At 46.2% G+C, this 20586-nt stretch overlaps 1 protein-coding gene across 6 annotated transcripts in view; it reads right to left on the bottom strand.

The window, feature by feature from the left end:
* TJP1 (tight junction protein 1) overlaps positions 1–19242 on the bottom strand; it is a 132676-nt gene extending 113434 nt beyond the window's left edge. For 5 of the 6 annotated variants that reach the window (XM_035131816.2, XM_035131817.2, XM_035131819.2 and 2 more), the window contains exon 1: positions 13211–13638. In XM_035131816.2, coding sequence (XP_034987707.2) covers positions 13211–13243 — 33 coding nt within the window. In that variant the 5' untranslated portion in view covers positions 13244–13638. Of the gene's footprint in view, positions 1–13210; positions 13639–18922 lie in introns of those variants that run through there. The other variant, XM_035131818.2, reaches the window with a different exon arrangement.
* Between the last annotated feature and the right edge of the window lie 1344 nt (positions 19243–20586).

The raw sequence follows: 20586 nt of genomic DNA, 5'->3' as shown, positions 1-20586 counted from the left end.
ATCCTGCTATGGCTTATTTTAGGAGAAACAGGGTATTTGACAAGCACATAAAGCTCAGTTACCTGCACCTGAACGACTTCTACCCATATGAATTGACTATGGCCCTGCCCTTGTCATCTGGGACTCTTCTCCATGGAAGATCTGGAAGGAGGCAGCACTAGAACGGGTCTTTCAATGCCAGGCAAAAAACCTTTCCACCAGGCCTTTGGATTTTAAATCTCTGTGGCCTCTTTTAAAGGATGAGATGTTTTAATACTGCCTTTTGAAAATATGGATGTGTTTTAGATTTTTCTCTGTTCTGTTTCATGCTGGTTTAATGTTGTTGCTGTTGTTTAGTCGTTTAGTCGTGTCCGACTCTTCGGACACTTTTACTTAATTATTGTTTCCAGTCACTTTGAGTTACTTTGGTTTAAAAAGTGTCTATTAAGTTTGATTTTTATTCTCAATACCTATGATGCTTATGGTTCTTGTTTTGAGCATCATGGACACACGGTCCTTTCAACTAAAAACAACAACTGCATGAGGTAAGGCAGAGGGATGGCTGGCAAGCAGTGGCCAACTAGTGCCACACTATTTACCCATAGCCTTGCATTTAGCAACTCACCTAGTAACTCTCTTCACAGGTTAGCAGAAACATTTGCAGGCTGTTAACTTGATTTATGGCACACTCAAGCCATGTACTCCAACTACTGTACTATACAAATGATTCATTGTTTGCCTGCTTTAAAAATGTAGCCATGCTGTTCTCGGGAAGCAAAACATCCTGCATCTTATCTCTCCCTGCCACCCCCCTATTTTCACAAGCATGATAGACCCACAACTTCTGCAGCTTTGTCCCACTGTCCTTTTGCATCATGGAAAAATAAGCATTTGAGGCCACATAGTGTGCTCTGTTCAAGGCTTTGTACGCCAGATGCTTACATTGTTTCAGTTTTCTAACAACTGATTTCAAACTGGAAGTGGTGGAATTGTATCACATCCCACCTCCCTGCAGCGAATGGTGAGCAGGGTCAAAATGCTGCTACCGTAGCTACATGGCGAAGCATCCCTGGGAAGAAATAGTCCTGCAGTTCTGCAGCCCTACACAGCTGGAAGCAATATCATTTCCAGGTCTGTAATTACTGCAGGATCCGGGGGGGGGGGGGGGGGTTACAAAAGGGGAAAGGGTTACAAGAGCAAAGTGGCACACTGAGGACTAGACTCCAATGAAACTGACAGGATGGAAGGACCCAGGAGAAGAGGGGGAGGGGGAGAGTTTCCTCAAAAAAAAAAAATAGGGAAGAATCTTGATGGTCAATGTTTCCTTGAACCAAGCAGAACACACAATCAGCCTTAAAAGAAATGTCATCCACTCTCAGGACAATTTTTAGAAGGAACAGAATACCAAATGCTCGCTGCAAAGTAGGAAGAAAAACAGGATGCTCACATGCCTTTTGCAACAGAATTTACATCTACTATAGGAAACAGCCATGAGACATGGGTTTTCTGTTTGGTTCCCTCCATACTTGTGCTCTGGCAGTGAGTCAGATCACTTACTTAAAGACTTACTTCAGAGTAGACACATATAGATAGGGTCACACTGAAGGTTCCATCAAGTTTAATGAGACTTATTCTCAGGTACAGCAGCCTTCAGCTACCAGCTGCCCATAGCAAACTCCCTCAAATAAAGATGGGAGTGAGGTAACATGACTAGATTTTGGGTGCTTTAAAATGTAGGAAACTCCCTGTCAATATATCGCCCAGGACCGGGAGGAGGAGCAGACGGCAATGTTGGTTTCACTCAGCAGTATATTGCTGGTGAAACCGCCATCGCTCCCGAATCCCTCTGTTAGTGACTTCCTCCCATCAGCATTTGCCAGTGGTCAGAGGTGGTGGGAGTTGCAGTCCTAAGTCATCTGGAAGGACATAAAATCTGGAAGGCATGAAATATTAAAGCCGGCTAGCTTATTCAATTTCACCTCAATCACTTATCTTGTGTGTGAAAGCAGACAGGAAGGTTCATTGTGAAGCTGGCCTCATTCATCAGGCAGAAACACAGGAAAATGAAAGGAACAGTAGCTTTGTTCAGCAGTGGAAGAACCCATTGGCCTCATCTCTCCACCTCCATCGCCTTCCTTGTGTCAGGAAGGCAAACTGTGCAGTGCTGGGACACTGTGCTTGCGCAGGAGCCCTGTGTGATTGAGATCCCTGTTGCTTCTGGGTTCTAAACCATGTGGGGAGGGGCTACACAACCACAGAAGGGTCCCTTCCCCAAACATTGAAGGTGGACCAATGTCAGGGCTGGAGTCAAGCACAGGTCAGCAGCAAAAATTATAAATTACTTGAGACAAGGGAATGAAGTTCCAAGCACAGCTCCAGCCAAGTGGTCTCAGCAACTCTTTCCCACACAGTCTCAGGTTGTGTCTGCGCACAACCACCCACTGCTCAGCCCGTTTCATTTCTCTGCGGGTCCTAAGAGAAGAGGGGGCAGAGAGGCTGGTCGCAGCAGGACGGGGAGACTCCCCTGATGGTCTGGAGCAAACTGCTTTAGCCTTTCCCTTGCAATCTGAGGTCCAATTTACATAGCTGTGAAGATTACCAAGATAAATGCACGTGAAGGCTATAAAAATGCTGAACCTTTCTATTTGTACGGTATCCTAGATCTGAAGGTATGTCCAAAGGTTTTTGTCCTTTTCCACCTTAATTTTTTCCCTTCATGCATAGGTAATTTCCCTTTCTGCTCAATCCCCACAGGGTTGGGGGAGGGGATGCATCTGTTCACAGTGGATTAGTAAACAGCATCCTATTAGAAATTCTCCAATCACCTTGAGAAACATGCTATTTGAAAATGCTACATTATATTATTTTTATTATTAAAAATAAAAAAAATGTGATTGGTGTTTTGAAACCAAGGGAAAGAAGAAAAGTCTGGCAAAGTACTCCTCAATGTCCACTACAGAGTGGTTTCTGCAAACTCCACTGACTCATGAATTTAGTTTTCCCAGTCATATGACCTGCTCAGCAGACATTCCAGCAAGACTTTGGTCACATGGGCAGCTGAACCCAGCCTCAGACAATGGGTCACAATCCCTCCCCCAACTAACCACCCCTTTGCGTGATAAAAAGCTGGGCGTTATCAGCTGTAGAGGTCAACGGCTGCAGTTTTCTCTAAGGCTCTCCAGTGCTTTGACTGCAACCACAGGTACAGGCAGGGATGGGTGAAACAAAAGCAGCCTTCCTCTGTGATTGCCAGTAAGTTAAAGGATATTCAACTGCTTAAAAGTCAACCTTAAAACATCAATTAACTTTTTTCCTTGATGCATCTTTCATGTCATACTACTTCAACAAACGTGCTTTGAGACCCTGAAGCTAAAAGCCACTTAGATGAAAACGGTGTCCCTGAGAACAGGATGCTGGACTAGCTAGGGCCTGGCAATTGGCCTGATCCAACAGGCTCCTTTTATGTTATGTTCAGTACCACAGTACCACAGTACCAAACAAATATCTCAATACTCTTAAGAAAAAGACAAAATACTCAGCTTATCTTTAACTCAAAGTGCAGCAAACCAACATGGAAATCCTAACCAAGCTTACTCAGAAATCAATCCAAGTTAACTGGGTGGTGCAAACTAGGGCAGTATACCAGATTTGCTGAATCCCAGGTTGATTCAGTTGGATGTGGGGGGTTTCGCTGTGTCAGGTGGAGGCAGCCCCGGATCAGGACAGGCCTCCTGGAGCAATCTGGGGCTGCCAGGGGACAAGGCATCAGGCAGGAAGGAGGGGCTTTGGCTTCATGCACCTACTCTGAAGTAGGACACACGTGTGCTGTCAAACAGAGCAGGACTGAACCATTCGCTCGTCAGCTGGAGCACAGGATTCAATCCTGCAGGCAGCACTGATCTGCTTCACCAGCGTGTTCCTTGCAGAGAACACACTGGAAAAGGAGACCTCAGCAGGACTGACCCCCCCCCTTGCTTTCTGTAATGCAGGGGGGGGGGCTGTCAGCATCTTCTCCCATACTCCTGACCATATGCTTAATTAGGATTTTAAAAACCCTAATTAAACATTACCTCGTCTCTCAAACTGATTTAGGGCCAGATCCTGGCCGGGTGTTCCGTGGCCTTAGATCAAACTATATGCACCATTAAACGTGCATTTGCTCTGGGGCTGCGGGACACCCAATCAGGATGTTGGGACACTTTTTTTAATAGGAGGCAGGGGAAATATCATCAGGACTGCAGAACTGGGGAGGGAAGGTTTAAACCCTCCTCCTACAGCTGCACTCCCAATTAAAACTGTCTCCCTTACTATGCTATCCCTTAGTCCAGGCTTCCTCAACCTCGGCCCTCCAGATGTTTTGAGACTACAATTCCCATCATCCCTGACCACTGATCCTGCTAGCTAGGGATCATAGAATCATAGAGTTGGAAGAGACCACAAGGGCCATCCAGTCCAACCCCCCGCCAAGCAGGAAACACCATCAAAGCATTCTTGACATATGGCTGTCAAGCCTCCGCTTAAAGACCTCCAAAGAAGGAGACTGCACCACACTCCTTGGCAGCAAATTCCACTGTCGAACAGCTCTTACTCATGGGAGTTGTAGGCCAAAAACATCTGGAGGGCTGAGGTTGAGGAAGCCTGCCATAATCTTTTCTTTGTCTGGTGGAGGAGCATCCAAAAGGGAGCAGGGAAGGAAAGATTAAATCTCCCCACCCCCCACACAGTGAGCCTGATGAAAAACCACCCCTTTCATTAAAAACAACACCACCACCTTGATGCAGCTTCTAATGCAGGGGTCCCCAAACTTACCCGACTTCAGGCCAGATGCCTGCCGCGCTGATTGCGTGGTGGGCCAGAGGGTGGGGGGGCGTGCGCGGGTGCGCGCGGCTGTTCGCGCCCATGCACAAATGCTATTTCTGGCACACTCCCGACCTGGAAAGCGCCGGAAATAGCTTGTGCAGACGCCTCCTCTGACCCGGAAGTACACTGGAAATGACGCTTGCGCGTGCGCGCAAGCTATTTCCATCGCTTTTCTGGGTCGGAAGTCAGCAGCCGCGCCGCACCGCATCAGTAAGAGCGGGCGGCGGCAGCAGGTGGCGGGGGTCCCCGGGGGCTGCATAAAAGAGCCTCGGGGGCCGTATGTGGCCCCCGGGCCGTAGTCTGGGGACCCCTGTTCTAATGACATAGTCATGTGACACGTGAAACTGCTTAGAACTGCAACTGCAATCAGATTGATCTTCTGAAATATACTATCCTGCTTTCTTGAAGCCTCCTTTACACCTGGCGGTCAACCCAGCCTGGTTGTACTAGAGCTCCCTTCCTCAACCCGGTGCCCTCCAGATGTTACAGAACCATAGAACTGTAGAGTTGAAAGTGACCACAATGGTCATCTAGTCCAACCCTTTGCAATACAGGAATCTTTTGCCCAACATGGGGCTCGAACTCATAACACTGAAATTGAGAGTCTCTGGTTTCCCCAACAGCCCCATCCCACGGGCCCAACAGTCAGGAACGGTGCAAGGTGGGAGTCCAACAACATCTGACTGTGGGAGGCTACACTAGAGTCACAGGACCAAATTCAAGCTGAGCAAGGCTCATTACAGAAAACAATTGGATGTCTAGTAAGACTGCTGCACAGCAAAACTCTAATAATAAATAAATAAATCAAGATGGCTCGAGCAAACCTCTCTTACGAAGCCCTTTTCAGGCAAGCAGGGAAGCCTGTAATCATAATGTTTTGAGATTTTCTGGTAATATATAACCAACTACAGCAGGGGTAGGCAACCTCAGGCCCGTGGGCTGGATGCGGCCCAATCGCCTTCTCAATCTGGCCCGTGGACGGTCCGGGAATCAGCATGTTTTTACATGAGTAGAATGTGTGCATTTATTTAAAATGCATCTCTGGGTTATTTGTGGGGCATATGAATTCATTATTATTTTTTTCTTCAATGTATAGTCCAGGCCCACCGCATGGTCTGAGGGACGGTGGACCGGCCCACGGCTGAAAACGGTTGCTGACCCCTGAACTACAGTATTTCAGAACAGTAAGGTAAAGGTAAAGGGACCCCTGACCATTAGGTCCAGTCACAGGCGACTCTGGGGTTGCAGTGCTCATCTCGCTTTATTGGCCGAGTATGCCGGCGTACAGCTTCCGGTTCATGTGGCCAGCATTACTAAGCCGCTTCTGGCAAACCAGAGCAGCACATGGAAATGCCGTTTACCTTCCCGCCGGAGCAGTACCTATTTATCTACTTGCACTTTGGTGTGCTTTCAAACTGCTAGGTGGGCAGGAGCTGGGACCGAGCAACGGGAGCTCACCCCGTCGCGGGGATTCGAACTGCCGACCTTCTGATTGACAAGCCCTAGGCTCTGTGGTTTAACCCACAGCATCACCCGCATACCAGTTGTAAGTACATATTGGTTGGAAGTCACCAATCTTACTATGCCTTGAGCGCTGTGCCTCAAATGAACCTCATTTCTCTCTTTCAAGCCAGAGGGGACACGAATGACTAAGGCCATATCCCTACAAGCTGCTGTTTCTTCTTCTTTTTGTTTTTAAGTTATGTAACATTTTTAAAGCCTTGGGAATGCTCACCGCAGCTTACAAACACCTTCTCAATCTGGCCTGCGGACGGTCTGGGAATCAGCGCGTTTTTACCTGAGTAGAATGTGTCCCTTTATTTAAAATGCATCTCTGGGTTATTTGTAGGGCATAGGAATACGTTCATTTCCCCCCAAAAAATACAGTCTGGCCCACCGCATGGTCTGAAGGATGGTGGACTGGCCCCATGGCTGAAAAAGGTTGCTGGCCCCTGTTGTATGCAATAAAAATGCTTTGTCTTGCCACACACTCAGCTCAAAGAGAAACTGGCAAGACAGTGGGAAGGCATACATGACAGTCCTATAATTCTTTTGTTAAGTGATATCATTTATACAAGCCTACTAAAATTAGCTCCTGCCAACCAGCAGTTTGAAAGCACATCAAAGTGCAAGTAGATAAATTGGTATCGCTCCGGTGGGAAGGTAAACGGTGTTTCCGTGCGCTGCTCTGGTTCGCCAGAAGCTGCTTAGTCATGCTAGCCAAGCAAGATGAGCACTGCAACCCCCTAATGGTCAGGGGTCCCTTTACCTTTACCTTTTCTAAAAATAGGAACCCGTGTTAGCAGATTGTTCTATTTTTTGAACATATTTCACCATACTACCCAGAGAATGACACCACATGGAACCATGAAAGGAAACAAGACTGCTGATGTCAAAAATGTAATTTGTTTTCTTGTGGATTCCACTGGAAAGAGGCACTGGAATGTGTTTACGCAGGCCTAGCCAATGTCGTGCCCACCAGATGCTGAAATGTGCATGATTCACAACTCCTCCTACAGCCAAGCCCATGAACATCAACTAGACAAAAAAAGATCCCAACAGATTCCTAACAGGTTAATAAGTAGCAGTTTAAGAAGAGTTACATAAGAATTAGACTATACCTTCTATAAAACATAGATAACTGATGACAGACAGAGACTTCTGTTTTCACTCCATCCCAAAACCTATTTTTCATAGGACAGAGCCAACGACCACTATTCATGGTTCCTGATAAACCGGACTGGATATAAACTTGTGGCCTTTGCAGTGCTTGGCTGCATATCCCATTTTAGATAGTATAAAGCAGCTTCATTCAATTGAAATGCCTTAAAAAAACCAAACTACTCAGGTCTCTTTAATGCATTCATGGGCATGGGGCAAAGTTAGACACCAGTAGCCCTGTTCAGGGAAGTTTTTAATGTGTGACATTTTAATGTATTTAAATTTTTTGTTGGAAGCCGCCCAGAGTGGCTATTATATCATTATTATCAAAATGTATGTGCTTTGAAACTTCGAAGTATATGTTAAGGATAGACAATACGTTATGGAGTTTAACAATGAAGAGTAGAGTGTTTTGAAACATGAAGTATGGTACCAATATTTATACTGTAAACACCAAATTAAACATGTATTAAGATTTTCTGCTTAAAATGTGACACAGTATTAACAATGTGTCACTTACGTGAATTGCATATTAATTCATGCTTATCAAAATAGTAATGAAAAAGTGTTACCCAACAGTCCCGGTGGTGACTAGACGTTCTGTTTTTACACCCACAACCCAGGTCCCAGAAGCCATTTGGCTCCTAGCTTTTCTATCCCAGTTTCTAACACTGGTATGGGACAATTAGCACACAAGACAATATAAATTACTTTAAAGTAAACAGGCATATTCTAAGTTATCTTTCAACGGCATATAATAAAAGTTTAAACCATGGGCAGATGTTCAAGAGGCCAGCTGATGATTGGGGGGGGGGAGATTATAGGGGGCCTTTATTAATGTAGTATTTCTTGTCCTTAAACCCAAGACAGGCAACATGTTCATTTGCCTGTTTGATGGGACATGTGCAGTTTTCAGGCAATACACTTCCTATTCCTACTCTAGTTAAATACACTCTTAGAAATGCCCAAGAGATCCACCATTTGTCCTAAAGTGTCCCATTTTAAGTCTTATTTAGTATGCTGAAGTCGTCTTACTGAGCTAACAGCATAAACTACACTATAGCTAATAATAATAAAAACCACCTGAACTGTATGTTTGGTATTCAAAATGCAAAACTTCTATTTTAAGATGGGGATGACAGATTTATTCCAAGGTTGCCACTGCACAAGAATCTAAATATACTGCTTAACTTTCTGGATGCAGAAAAGCCAACAAACAAACTTCCAACTCCTCCCTTCTAGGAAGAATGAAGCAAGTATTAATTACTGGATCTCCATGCCTACTGCAATCCCTGCATCATCCCTTTTGAATTCTAAAATATTCACATGGTGTCATCACCAGGCCCAGCAAAAACCCTTCAATAAGGATGCAGAGGTTTTCCTGGCAGTACAGCATTAAGCAGATAATGGCAGTCAGCACTTATACAAAGAAACTTCTCATTAGACAAAGAATCCAGATTACTATATTGACCAACTTACCCAAGATATAGAAGACAAGAAAGCATTGTGAGAAGTTATGCAGTTGTTAAAATGTCATTTACTGCAGGAAGTGAATGGAAGACCGCATATCCCAAGATTACAGTTACCTCCCTCTACGTACAGAGCCTTGGTTGAAATGGTCACCTTTGCACGTTTTAAAGCGATTAGTAAAGATTAGTAAAGGCCTTTTCATAGTATTGTTTCATTGCGGAAGGAACTCACAACTGTTAGATATTAAACGGGTCTAAACAACTTCCTTCTCAACTTGTGCAGGAGGGTGAAGGAGAAAATCCAGTATTCCATCACCAGGTACCGGAATGTGAAAACTGGAAACCGCATTTTACCAGTACCCAAACTGTAACTTGCTAATAGAGAAAATACAATTACCTGTCCACTAGTGCTGTTATTATCACTTTGGGTGCTATCTGGAATGTGATTAAGTAGTATCATGGGCATCTATTCGACACTTTCTCATTCTTGTTAAAAGACCGTCAAAAGTTTTCCCACTTTTTCTATTCAATATTCATGGCAAGTAAATATGGTAAAGACTACCAAAGCAACAAACAAAACAAAATAAAATCACCCCCATACAATTAATTTGTTTTAACTTATTCTGAAAGCCACTCCACTGTTCATGTATCTTTTTAAAAGGGAGGGTGTATGCTCTTATGCAGGCGTCCCCAAACTGTGGCCCTCCAGATGTTTTGGCCTACAACTCCCATGATCCCTAGCTAACAGGACCAGTGGTCAGGGATGATGGGAACTGTAGTCCAAAACATCTGGAGGGACGAAGTTTGGGGATGCCTGCTCTTATGGAAGGTATCATACCCATCCCCTTCCCTGTCGTAAAGCAACACCACAATCTATCAGTGGGAACAGAGCAAGTTTGACATGACTTTTGTTCATCTTCTTCAAACACTCTTTAAAATTTGTGCTATGTGTTTACATCCTAAAGTTCACACTGCACAACCATTAGACAGAATTGCATTATCTCTGGCTATGATGCTTTGAAGCAAGCAGTTCAAATCTCCTGTTCATATGCACATTTGAGTTTTAAAAACAAAAATCAGGAAAAGGGGAAAAACATTTCTCACTACTAAGAACAGGGAGCAACACAAAAGGACTAAATCAGGCTTCCCCAAACTAAGGCCCGGGGGGCGGATGCGGCCCTCAAGGCTCTTTTATGCGGCCCCCAGCGACCCCTGCCGCCCTCTGCTGCCGCCCGCTCTTAACTGCGCGGCACGGCACAGCTGCCCACTTCCGGGGCACCAGAGCGTCAGAAATAGCTTGTGCACATGCACAAGTGTCATTTCCAGCGCACATCTGGGCCAGAGGAAGCCCATGCACATGTGCACAAGCTATTTCCGGTGTTCCAGTGACCTGGAAGTGTGCCGGAAATCGTGTATGTGCACACATATGGGTGCACGTTCCCACGTGCTCCGGCCCACAGCGCAATTGGCGCTGGCGACACTGGCCCTCAGCGGCGAAAGTTTGGGGACCCCTGGCCTAAATAGACCACTGCACCCCTGCCATATTTACATGGCAAAGCAGCAGCTACACAGCCACTCTCCCAATGCAAAGAGAACACAAATGAAAACAGAAGTTATTACCTAGGTATAACCAGCATTCTAAGGGGAGCAATTTTGGGAAAGTATTTCAGATTCCTTGGCATCATCATAGTTATCTTTAAGTATCTGGTTTTCTCCCCCCTCTCCGCCCCCTTCCTACATTTTGCTAGAACAAAGTACAATGGTACCTCGGATTAAGAATTTAATTCGTTCTGGAGGTCTGTTCTTAACCTGAAGTACCACTTTAGCTAATGGGGCCTCCTGCTGCCACCGTGCGATTTCTGTTCTCATCCTGAAGCAAAGTTCTTAACCTGAGGTACTATTTCTGGGTTAGCAGAGTTTGTAACCTGAAGCGTTTGTAACCTGAGGTACCACTGTAATAAATGTGCCATTTCCAAAAGAAAATGTATGAATCGGATACATATGCCTCAGCCTTGCAATGACAACAATCTCCATCCGCTATGCTGACTGGAGATAATGCAAATTATAGTTCAAGACATCTGGAGGACTCCAGGTTAGCCAAGGCAGATATAGCTCACCTGACATAACCTAAGAATGAACACATTTTGGAGACTGAGAAGAAAAATACTCTAATGCAGGTTATAATAATTTTTCATAGTGCCAAGATAATGCCAAAAAAAAGAAATTTAAAAACTACTATGAACTTTTTGTGCTTCTCTGAGTCACAAACTTTGCAAGCTCAATAAAGCGAAACTTAAGTTAGAAATGAAACTGTACCCAATACCTATTGGAGAATGAGTATTCATGAATGCCACCAGAAACTGATCCTACTGCCAAGAATCTGTGCCAAGCGTCAACGCCACTGCATTAGTGCAGTATCAGAGGCGCATGGTTCAGGTGCAAGCGCATACCAAGAGATGACATCAGACAGAAACTACACAGTTTCACTTGAGAGCAAACCCTTCCAGTGAACTATCGGGCAATATTCCTTAACGCAGCAAACATAAAACAACGAATGTACTGTGTCTCCAAAAAGAACGAAGAACTGTTTATAATTCTAGAGCAGGAAGGGGAAGTTTTATTCTACCTTTTTTAAAACAAAAAAGTTTTCAGCCAATCCTCTAAGGTTTCATGCATAAGGAGAAACTTGTTGAGCATTTCAACTCCACCTCCTTCCCTTAGGAGTAAAACAGCACAGCTGACTCACTCACTCACTCACTCCTGCAGAGTTGAGGGAGGTCAGAGTACTACATGCACCTGTACCATATAACACACCTACAGAGCAGGTGGAGCTTTTCTTGGGCTCCCAGCACCACCCAAACATATTTGCACTATGTCAGCAGCAGCTGATTCAAAGGGAGTTGCTAAGAAATCCTGTTTTTCAGGAACTGTGAAACCTGCTGTTTCAGGAATTCCTGATGTGAAATTCCTAAGAAAGGGCACGTCCTTTGGAGTACAAAAAACATCACACACACACCATGTGCTAAAAAAACAACAAACCCAGCCCAATTCCATTCACACCCCAGATTAAAACACAGAAACAACATGCGATTCAGATGGGAGTTGAAATCTCCCAAAGCAAACGTTTTTGGCTGCAATTCTTACAAGGCAAAACTGCAACCCCACAGCTAGGCACTCCAACCACCTGCACTTCCCGATCTGTATTTTAAAAGCACACAGGAAGGAAGTTTCCACCCTGAGACACCTCACTTTAAAAGCTGGCTGCTTGACAAACTGCAGGGCAGAATCCACCCCACCTTCGCAGTACAATGTCAAAAGCAGAGCGCAAGGCGAGCACTCACTTAGGGAATAAGTCTTGCAGAACAGAGAGGGGCTTACTTATGTGTAAAAAATATGCTCAGGATAAGGCTGTAATTGCAAATCCATTTATTTAGGGCAGAGGTCTCATTGAACCCAGTTATGACTTACTCCTGAGCAAGGAGACTTGGAATCTTCTTGTGTCCCCTTTGAAAGCATCTGTAGAGCTTAACTTTTAAAACTTGCCCTCCACTCTTTCGCCACCCACTCCAAAAGGAACTAATCTAGAGTTTGGTGGTATCCTGAGCACACCATCCAGCCCTTCACCCAACAGGTGTTTTTTGGGGGGAGGGGGAGTTTGAGAAAAAGAACAATTGTGTGAACCTAAAAAAAGGAGCTCCATTAACTTCAGACACACACAACCAAGTCAGACCCTCCCCAAACGTTCACAGAGCTTGGTTTTTACTGCTTTAAAAACCATTTTGTATTGAGCCTGTACGAGTGGGGCATCTAAACAACAATAAACAGATTTCTGAGCAAAGAGTGGCAGTGAGATGGGGCAAGAGTTTTGTGTTTTTTCTACAGACTCCTAAGCGGAAACCCCCAAACACACTCTTAAATCACCTTTTAGTCGGGTGGTGGGCCTGGAGGGGGAAGCCCCGTGGGAACCAGAAACCCCCCCCCCAAGTTATAAAGGTGCACGCGACGCACCACACTGGGAATTGTAAAAGCTAAGGTAGGCGCGCCCACGAGGCAGGATGCATGGCCCCCGCCCCCACCTGGCAGCCCCTCACTCCCCTTCCGCCGGGCAGCCATACCGAGAGCCCCTGGCGGGCGGGCGGGGGCAGAGAGAGGAAGGGAGGCTGGCTCTGGAGCCCCCCCCCCGTTACCCTTTTCTCCCGCTCTGACTGGCAGCCCCCCAAGCCGTGGCGGCTCTCGCTTACCTTGGTGGAAGCAGCTGCGGCTCGGGCAGACATCTTGTTTCCTTCCCGTCCCCGGAGGAGGGCAGGGGAAAGAGCAGGCGGCGGCGGCGGCGGCGAGGAGGGAGGGGCGGGCGGAGCGAGCAGGCGCTTCCTCCGCCTCCTGCCCGCCAGGGAGTCCCGGGGTGGCCGCTCTCTCGCGCTGCCTCCGCCTCCTCCTCACGCCGCTGCCCCAGCCAGCATCGCCCCCCCCCGCAAGGAGCAGCAGCAGCAGCAGCCGGCCAGCCAAGTTGGCTCCAAGTCCGGCCAGAAGAACAGCAAGGAGGCTCGCAACTAGCCCAGGGTCTCTGCTTCCTTCGGCTGGAGCGGCGAGGCTTCTCTGTCCGCGGCGGCGGCAGCTACATGCCCGCCCGCCTGGCCGCCTGCTTCTCTCCCTCTCCCCCCCCCCGTCTCTCCCAGCAACCACTGACATGTCTGCCTGGCTGGGAGTGTCCATCTCTCTCCTCCCCGGAGGGGGAAACGAAGCGAGGCGGGGGGGGGGCAGAGGAGAGAGACGAGCCCAGGCAGCCTGGTTTGCACGGATGCACCGAAACCCAAAGACATGCGGAGGAAGAGGATAATAATAAATAAGAATATAATCGCGGGAATAAGGGTGCTTCGGAAGGGGCTTAGCATGCTCGAGGACTTTTTCCATCACCATCATTTTGCTTTTTTCCTCCTTTCCATCTACAGTAGTGGGGTGTTTTCCCTCCGCTCCAAATAAATGTGCATGATATTTAAAAAGAAGAAAGACGCTTTGCAAGAAAGTTGTTTCGCTTCCCTCCGAGGAAAAGGGGCAGAGATTTTGCAAACGCTCTCGAGACCTTCGCAAGCGCCTACCGGCCCGCTTCGACTGCCCCTCCCCCCCGTGCCTCCCAGCGCTTTGGTTCGGGCTGCGGACCCTGGCGGCGACTGGGGCACCGACTTTCCTGGACCGGACGAGCCTATCAGCGGCCACGGGAGGAGGAAGGCTGGCGAAGGCATGGCGCTCCCGTTGCTGCTAGGCAGAGGACCGGACGGGAGGATGGAGCGGGTGGCAGAGGAGGAGGGAGGTGATTTGCAGAGAGAGCAGCCGCCAGTTTGGAAAGGCTGTGAACTCTTGTTCTTAACCCAGGCCCAGCGTGCTTTATTTTCTTGTTTTCAGTACTGTATTCTGTTTTGCAACCAGAATAACATTCCCAGAGCAGTGTTTGAGCAGTGCAATCCTATACTGAGTAGTCCTGTACAGTAAATTCCACGAGTTCAGTTGGGCTTGCTCCCAGGTACGGGTGTAAAATTGCCACACACTGTCTCTTGCAGCAAATACAAAACAAAACCAGATAAGAGAATTGTGGCACCTTAATGTCCCAGGTGGCACTGTGGGTTAAACCACAGAGTCTAGGGCTTGCTGATCAGAAGGTTGGCGGTTCGAATCCCTGCAACGGGGTGAGCTCCCGTTGCTCGGTCCCAGTTTCTGCTCACCTAGCAGTTCGAAAGCACATCAAAGTGCAAGTAGATAAATAGGGACCGCTCCGGTGGGAAGGTAAACGGCGTTTCCGTGCACCGCTCTGGTTTGCCAGAAGCAGCTTGGTTATGACCCGGAAGCTGTCTGCGGACAAACGCCAGCTCCCTCGGCCTATAGAGCGAGATGAGCGCCACAACCCCAGAGTCAGACACGACTGGACCTGATGGTCAGGGGCCCCTTTACCTTTTATTACCCAAAATGCAACTGGGAAACTTAAATTTTCTGCTTTTTATCCAAAAGGAAACCAAGGCCCAATTTAGCACAGATGAGGAATCACAGGCCATATATTTGCAGTTTTGATCACTGGTGGCTGCAGCACTTAACTTGGGAGAAAATCTCATTAGCATCTTCATTATTTTCTGCATTTATACCACACCTAGCAAGGAAATATCCAAGGCATCTTAAGATCAGAACCAAAACTCAGCACAATAAAAACCAAAATATCAATAGAACCAATCAGTAAATGTTCTTTTAAAAAGGCTAAAAGGCAGTGGCAGCATAAAGCAACTTAAGCACAGCACTCTGCAAAACTTTGTTGAAAGAAAACAGTTTCTTCTAAAATCAATGAGTGCCTGAGGTCTAGTGGCATAGCCTCAATCCAGTGTGCAGTCTCTTAGGAGCACATCCCATTGAACTCAGCAACCTTTTGAATACGCACATCTAGGCTCACAGCCACACTTCTTACCATGGTGACGCAGGAGAACCCAACCTGGCTCATGCCTAATTAATATAAAACTTCCAGTGGTGCTAATAATAATGATAATTCCCAGCCACTCTGGGCAGATTTCTTCATATACAAAAACATAATAAAATATTAAACATTAAAAACTTCCCTATACTGTATAGAGAAGCAAGAAAGGCAAGTGTGGATCCTGCAAAAGGCCTTTGAGAAAAGCAAGGAGGGACAGAAGTACGGTAAATAGGAGGGAGGTGATCAAGGGATCCCCGCAGCGGAGATGCAAAATGTCAGTCACTGCAGTTTGAGATTCCAATACCAATTCTTATATATATATATATATATATATATATATATATATATATATATATATACAGTGGTACCTCTGGTTAAGAACTTAATTCGTTCCGGAGGTCCATTATTAACCTGAAACTGTTCTTAACCTGAGGTACTATTTCTGGGTTAGCGGAGTCTGTAACCTGAAGCATTTGTAACCCGAGGTACCACTGTACACATTTATTTAAAAGTTAGAATACAGCTTTGTCCACTTTCATAATACCACAGAACGATCACTCCAATCCTCAATCCCACATCACTGCCATGCTGGCTCACCAAATACCCTACCACTGATCTGGTTTACTAGACATTTTCAATCCATGTATGCCCTCCACAGACACCTCTGCGATGACGGTGGCATTAAAAAGCCCTGTTCTTCAAAAAATAAAAGAGAGAGAAAAGGAAACCAATTTTTGGGCACAGGGCTTACATCACTTGGGGCCTTGAAAATGAGCAATGTGATCTTAAATTCAAATGTGTTGCTCTGCAATAGTCAGCTAGAGCAAAGATGCAGGATGGGCATAATTTGATCACTCGTGGAGGCCGAGAACTGTATGGAGCTGCAGTGCTGCATTCTGAGCAAGTCATGAGCACCGCCAGAAGCGTGCACAGCAAAGATTTACATCAGCCTTTGCCAACCTGTGCTGGAAGGGGGGGGGTGATGGGAGATGTAGATGGAGGGCACCAGACTGGCAAAGGTTGGTTTGCAGAAATCAAGCCTTGTGGTCCCCCGGATCACCACAGTAAAGTCAGCTTGGAACACACATTTTCCACACTGAATGTAAAGTAGAGGTAAGGATTATTTGGGTTCCTGCAAAGGCAGGAGAACTCTGTCCCTGCTGCTTTGTTTATCAGTGTGAAATGATAACATGAGCAGATAAATTTGGAGGCACAATGCAGGCAAGGTTAAGCACATACAAATCCCACGCCTTAAGTCCCAGGAGTGAGAGAGGTGAGGTCTACACACCAAGAGGAGGGGAGGAGAGACAGATAACCCTTCTGACTAACACACACAAAAATTTAGCGCCCGCCAAATACAAAAAATAGAGGTGGTGAATCGCCAACAACAGACACCAGGAAAATACAGTTGGAGCACATGGGTCCATTTCCTGCACCTGCTGCCAACATGCTTGATCCTCCCCCAGGCTGAATTTCTTGTGACTTTAGTCCCCTTCACACATTTTCCACGTGAAGGAAGCTTCACATATAGAAGAGGCAGTGTGGCCATGTGTGAGCCCCTGAATTGTCCGTAAACATTTGAATGTGGGAAGCCTAAATGCACCGAGCATTTCCATCTGGTGTGGAGCCCTGCACAATTGGAGTTCATTTTCATCCTTTTAAGGCTTTTATGCCCTTGAAAAGGCAGCTTACAAAAAATGCTAAAACTCTCCCTGCCCTCAAACTCAAAATCTAAAAAGGTGTGACATGGGAGGAACAAGGAATGGGAGGGAGGAGAAAACAAGCACCAGTTCTTAAAGTTACATTTCTCATAATACAATTAGATAGTTCTGTCCATGTAGATTCTGGCTGCCAAGTAGAACAATGGCAATTCACTAACATTAGTGGTGGGCCTGTTTGTCTTGACCTTGATAAAGAGCTCCTGCCAGGCATGGAGCCCTCTGCCCATATGCAAAGTGTGTAGATAGCACCAGTCTCTAGTTTCCAGCTGCACTCTTGGCTGTGAACACTTTTAACTATTTCCTGCATTGCAAAAAGTTGGTCTAGATGACCCTTGGGGTGCCTTCCAACTCTACAATACTATGATTCAACTCAGCTTTAAATGGCTGTTGCTTAAAGTTGATACTAGAGCTTAATTCGGAAAATGAGGGACTGTGCTTCTTAATGTTATCAAGAATGGGTTTATTGCAGCTTGGATTCTAGGACCCCTTGTTTGCATCTGAAACAGAATCTGGTCTCAACACTGCCAAGTTTCAGCTCAGACAAAGCTCTTATTAAATGGCAGAGCTGGCCCGCACACAGGGAGGGCCTTGGGTAATGCTACAAAATAAGAATAAGAGCAGTGCTCTCTTTTTTGAAATCCAGGCATTCCATTTACAGTTTAAGCACCAGGGGACTGTCTTGATGTGCCTTATTTTATCAACCCCTGCAAAGGACTGGTCTAAAACATTGTCATTCCTGCAGGAAAATCCAAATGGCACCCCTTCTCACTAAGTGGCACGGAGTACAACCCATCAGGGATTTCTTTACATGTGTTGTTGAAATGAATTAGAGCGGCTCCAGAATCCAGGGGCATGCACAGGAGAAATGTGCAGTAGCTGGTGCCCCACAGGCCCTGGCCTTGCCTTTTGACAAAGCTGCCCCTGCCAGCATTTTAAAGCAAGAGGGGGACCTGCAGACCCCCAAAGGGTGTGGGACTTTCAACTTCACCAGCCTCAGCCGGCATGGCCAATGATGCAGGATGATGCCAGTTGGTCCAGCAATGACTGGAGGGCCACACCTTTCTCACCTGAGCAGGAGATTGGATGAGATACACCACCTTCATCCTTGGGTCCTCCAGGTGTCATTAGACTACAGTGGTACCTCGACTTACAAAGGCGATCCATTCTGCGGTGCTCTTCGTAAGTCAAATCCTTCGTTTGCCGAAGTGTCCGTTTTACGCATGTGTGAAGCGCGATTTTGCGCATGCGCCGACCACGCACACCGCTTCTGCGCATGCGCAGAACGCGCGCACGGCAAAGAGACTTCTGGGTTGGCCGACTTCAGAAGTCGAAACCTTCGGAAGTCGAGTCATTCGGATGTCGAGGTACCACTGTACAACCATCCAACCATCCACATCGGCCTCACTGATGTGGTCCAAAGGAAAGCAGAGCAATACATTTGGCACCAGCTTAGCTGCAGAAGTTGCTGGAAGGAGGCATACAAGGCGCCATCCAACAGTCTTAGAGTCTCTACCCAGGATTTGTGTAGGGTTTACTCTTTAGCCTTTTCTTTTTCTGAAGAAAGCCTGCAAGGCAGTGGAGGGCTAGAATCAGATGCACTACCTTCCCAGACTGACAAGCCCCAGATGCCCCTCATTTCCCTCTACAGCACTTGCAGAAACTGCCTTCTTGACTGTTGGACCCACTATTGGTGCCGTCCACTAGATCCACCAGAGCCTATCTTCACATGCACGGGAAGTCCCTAACTCACCAATGGTTTAAGACTAATTGGCTAGCCTTACCTGGTTCAGCCGGCCAGTTAACGCTGTTCCCGAGGCGTGTCTGCTGTCACATGCTGATAGCTCGTAGGAGCCACAGGGGAGAGCTGAGTGCAGGGAAGTGAGCAAAGGTGGACAAACTACCCCAGAAGGAGCAGGATGTGTCCCCCACCAGAGGTACTACCCCTCCCCTAACACCCCATACAACCCATACAACAGGAGTTGTAGTTCAGCAATATCTGGGGACCCAAGGTTGATGAACTCCAGTCTAATAATCTCCAATAATCCTCACTCCATGAAATCACTATGAGCCTATGGGAAAAAATGCTTTCTTTCAGAATGCCACAGGATTCTGATCTCACTGTTGCTTTTCTGTAGCTTTAATCTTCCAACCCTGATGGAATGGACAGGAAGGAAAAGGCTGGGATCGCCACAGGAAACCTGCCTCTGAACTGAGAAAATGCAGTAGGTAATTTGCTAGAAACCTCTTGTTTTCCCAGACCGTTCTCTACCTAAAAAGAATATCTGCTCTGTTTAAAAACTCAGCACAGTTTTATCACTCACTCACACACACACAAACACAAACACACACACACACTTCACACATACATATGTATATCGGGTATCAACAATATACATTCCAACTGCCCATATTTACCAGAAACAGAGTCTCTTTTCTGGTAAATGAGTATTTTGTTCCTGCTTTTGACTCTGGAAGAAATGTTTGTTGGGCATGACATAAAGCAAAAATAGAATGTACCAGTTTTCCTTTTATTCCCCACCCCCAAGTAGCTCACTCACAGTGAATACACTGAAACGGTTTGACTGTTCTACCATTGTGAAATTAAACACTCTATTACATTCTTTGCTTTTAAAAACATGTAGATATATAAACAAAAACAAACAAACGCAAACCATAAATGGTATTTATTCTAAAGGCAGACTAATGCACCAGTTTTCTTTCTTATTTAAGGCACCTCACCGACCCTTCTCCAGAAATTTTTTAACTTGGGCACATATTTCGTATGCCCCTTGATATACTGCAATGCCCTCTCTCCCCACTCCCCACTGCAATAGTGTTATGGCCAGTTTCCCAGCATTATGTTCCAGTTTTTGATATTTGATATGGCAACCTTAGAAAGAGAGGAAGTTGACATCACACAGAGAACTTGTGTTGAGAATAAGCAGGCTGTGGAAGATTCCAGAAGAAAATAAAGCTTACAAAATGTGATGAGTTTGCAGATATTTCTGAGCAGAATGGAGGCATGTAAAGCTCCATTGAAAGGTTTTGGAGCCTCAAATGAAGCCCCTGCTCATCCTAGGGCAGGGATGCCTTCTGTGTGTTTTAGACTACAACTCCTATTATCTCTGTCCACTGGCCGCGTTGGATGGGGCTGTTGGGGGTTGTAGTCCAAAACATCTGTAGAGTCCTTGGCTGGGAAGGCAGTTCCAGTTGATAGAGTTATGTACAGTAAATAGAATCAGTGTTATTTTCATTTAATGTAAGCACCATTCCAATCTCTGGTATTACTAGCAGCAATTTGGACAAAACAAGGGATAGCCAATATAGTGCCCTCTAGATGTTATTGGACTCCAGCTACCACCAGCCACATCAATCCAACAACATCTGGAGGGCCACAGAAAGCAGCCCTTGCAGTAAACCATGGCTATTATGTGAACAGTATAGG

This window comes from Zootoca vivipara, chromosome 14, assembly GCF_963506605.1.
Source record: "Zootoca vivipara chromosome 14, rZooViv1.1, whole genome shotgun sequence".
Lineage (NCBI taxonomy): Eukaryota > Metazoa > Chordata > Lepidosauria > Squamata > Lacertidae > Zootoca > Zootoca vivipara.
This window is presented reverse-complemented; position numbering and strand designations above follow the sequence as displayed.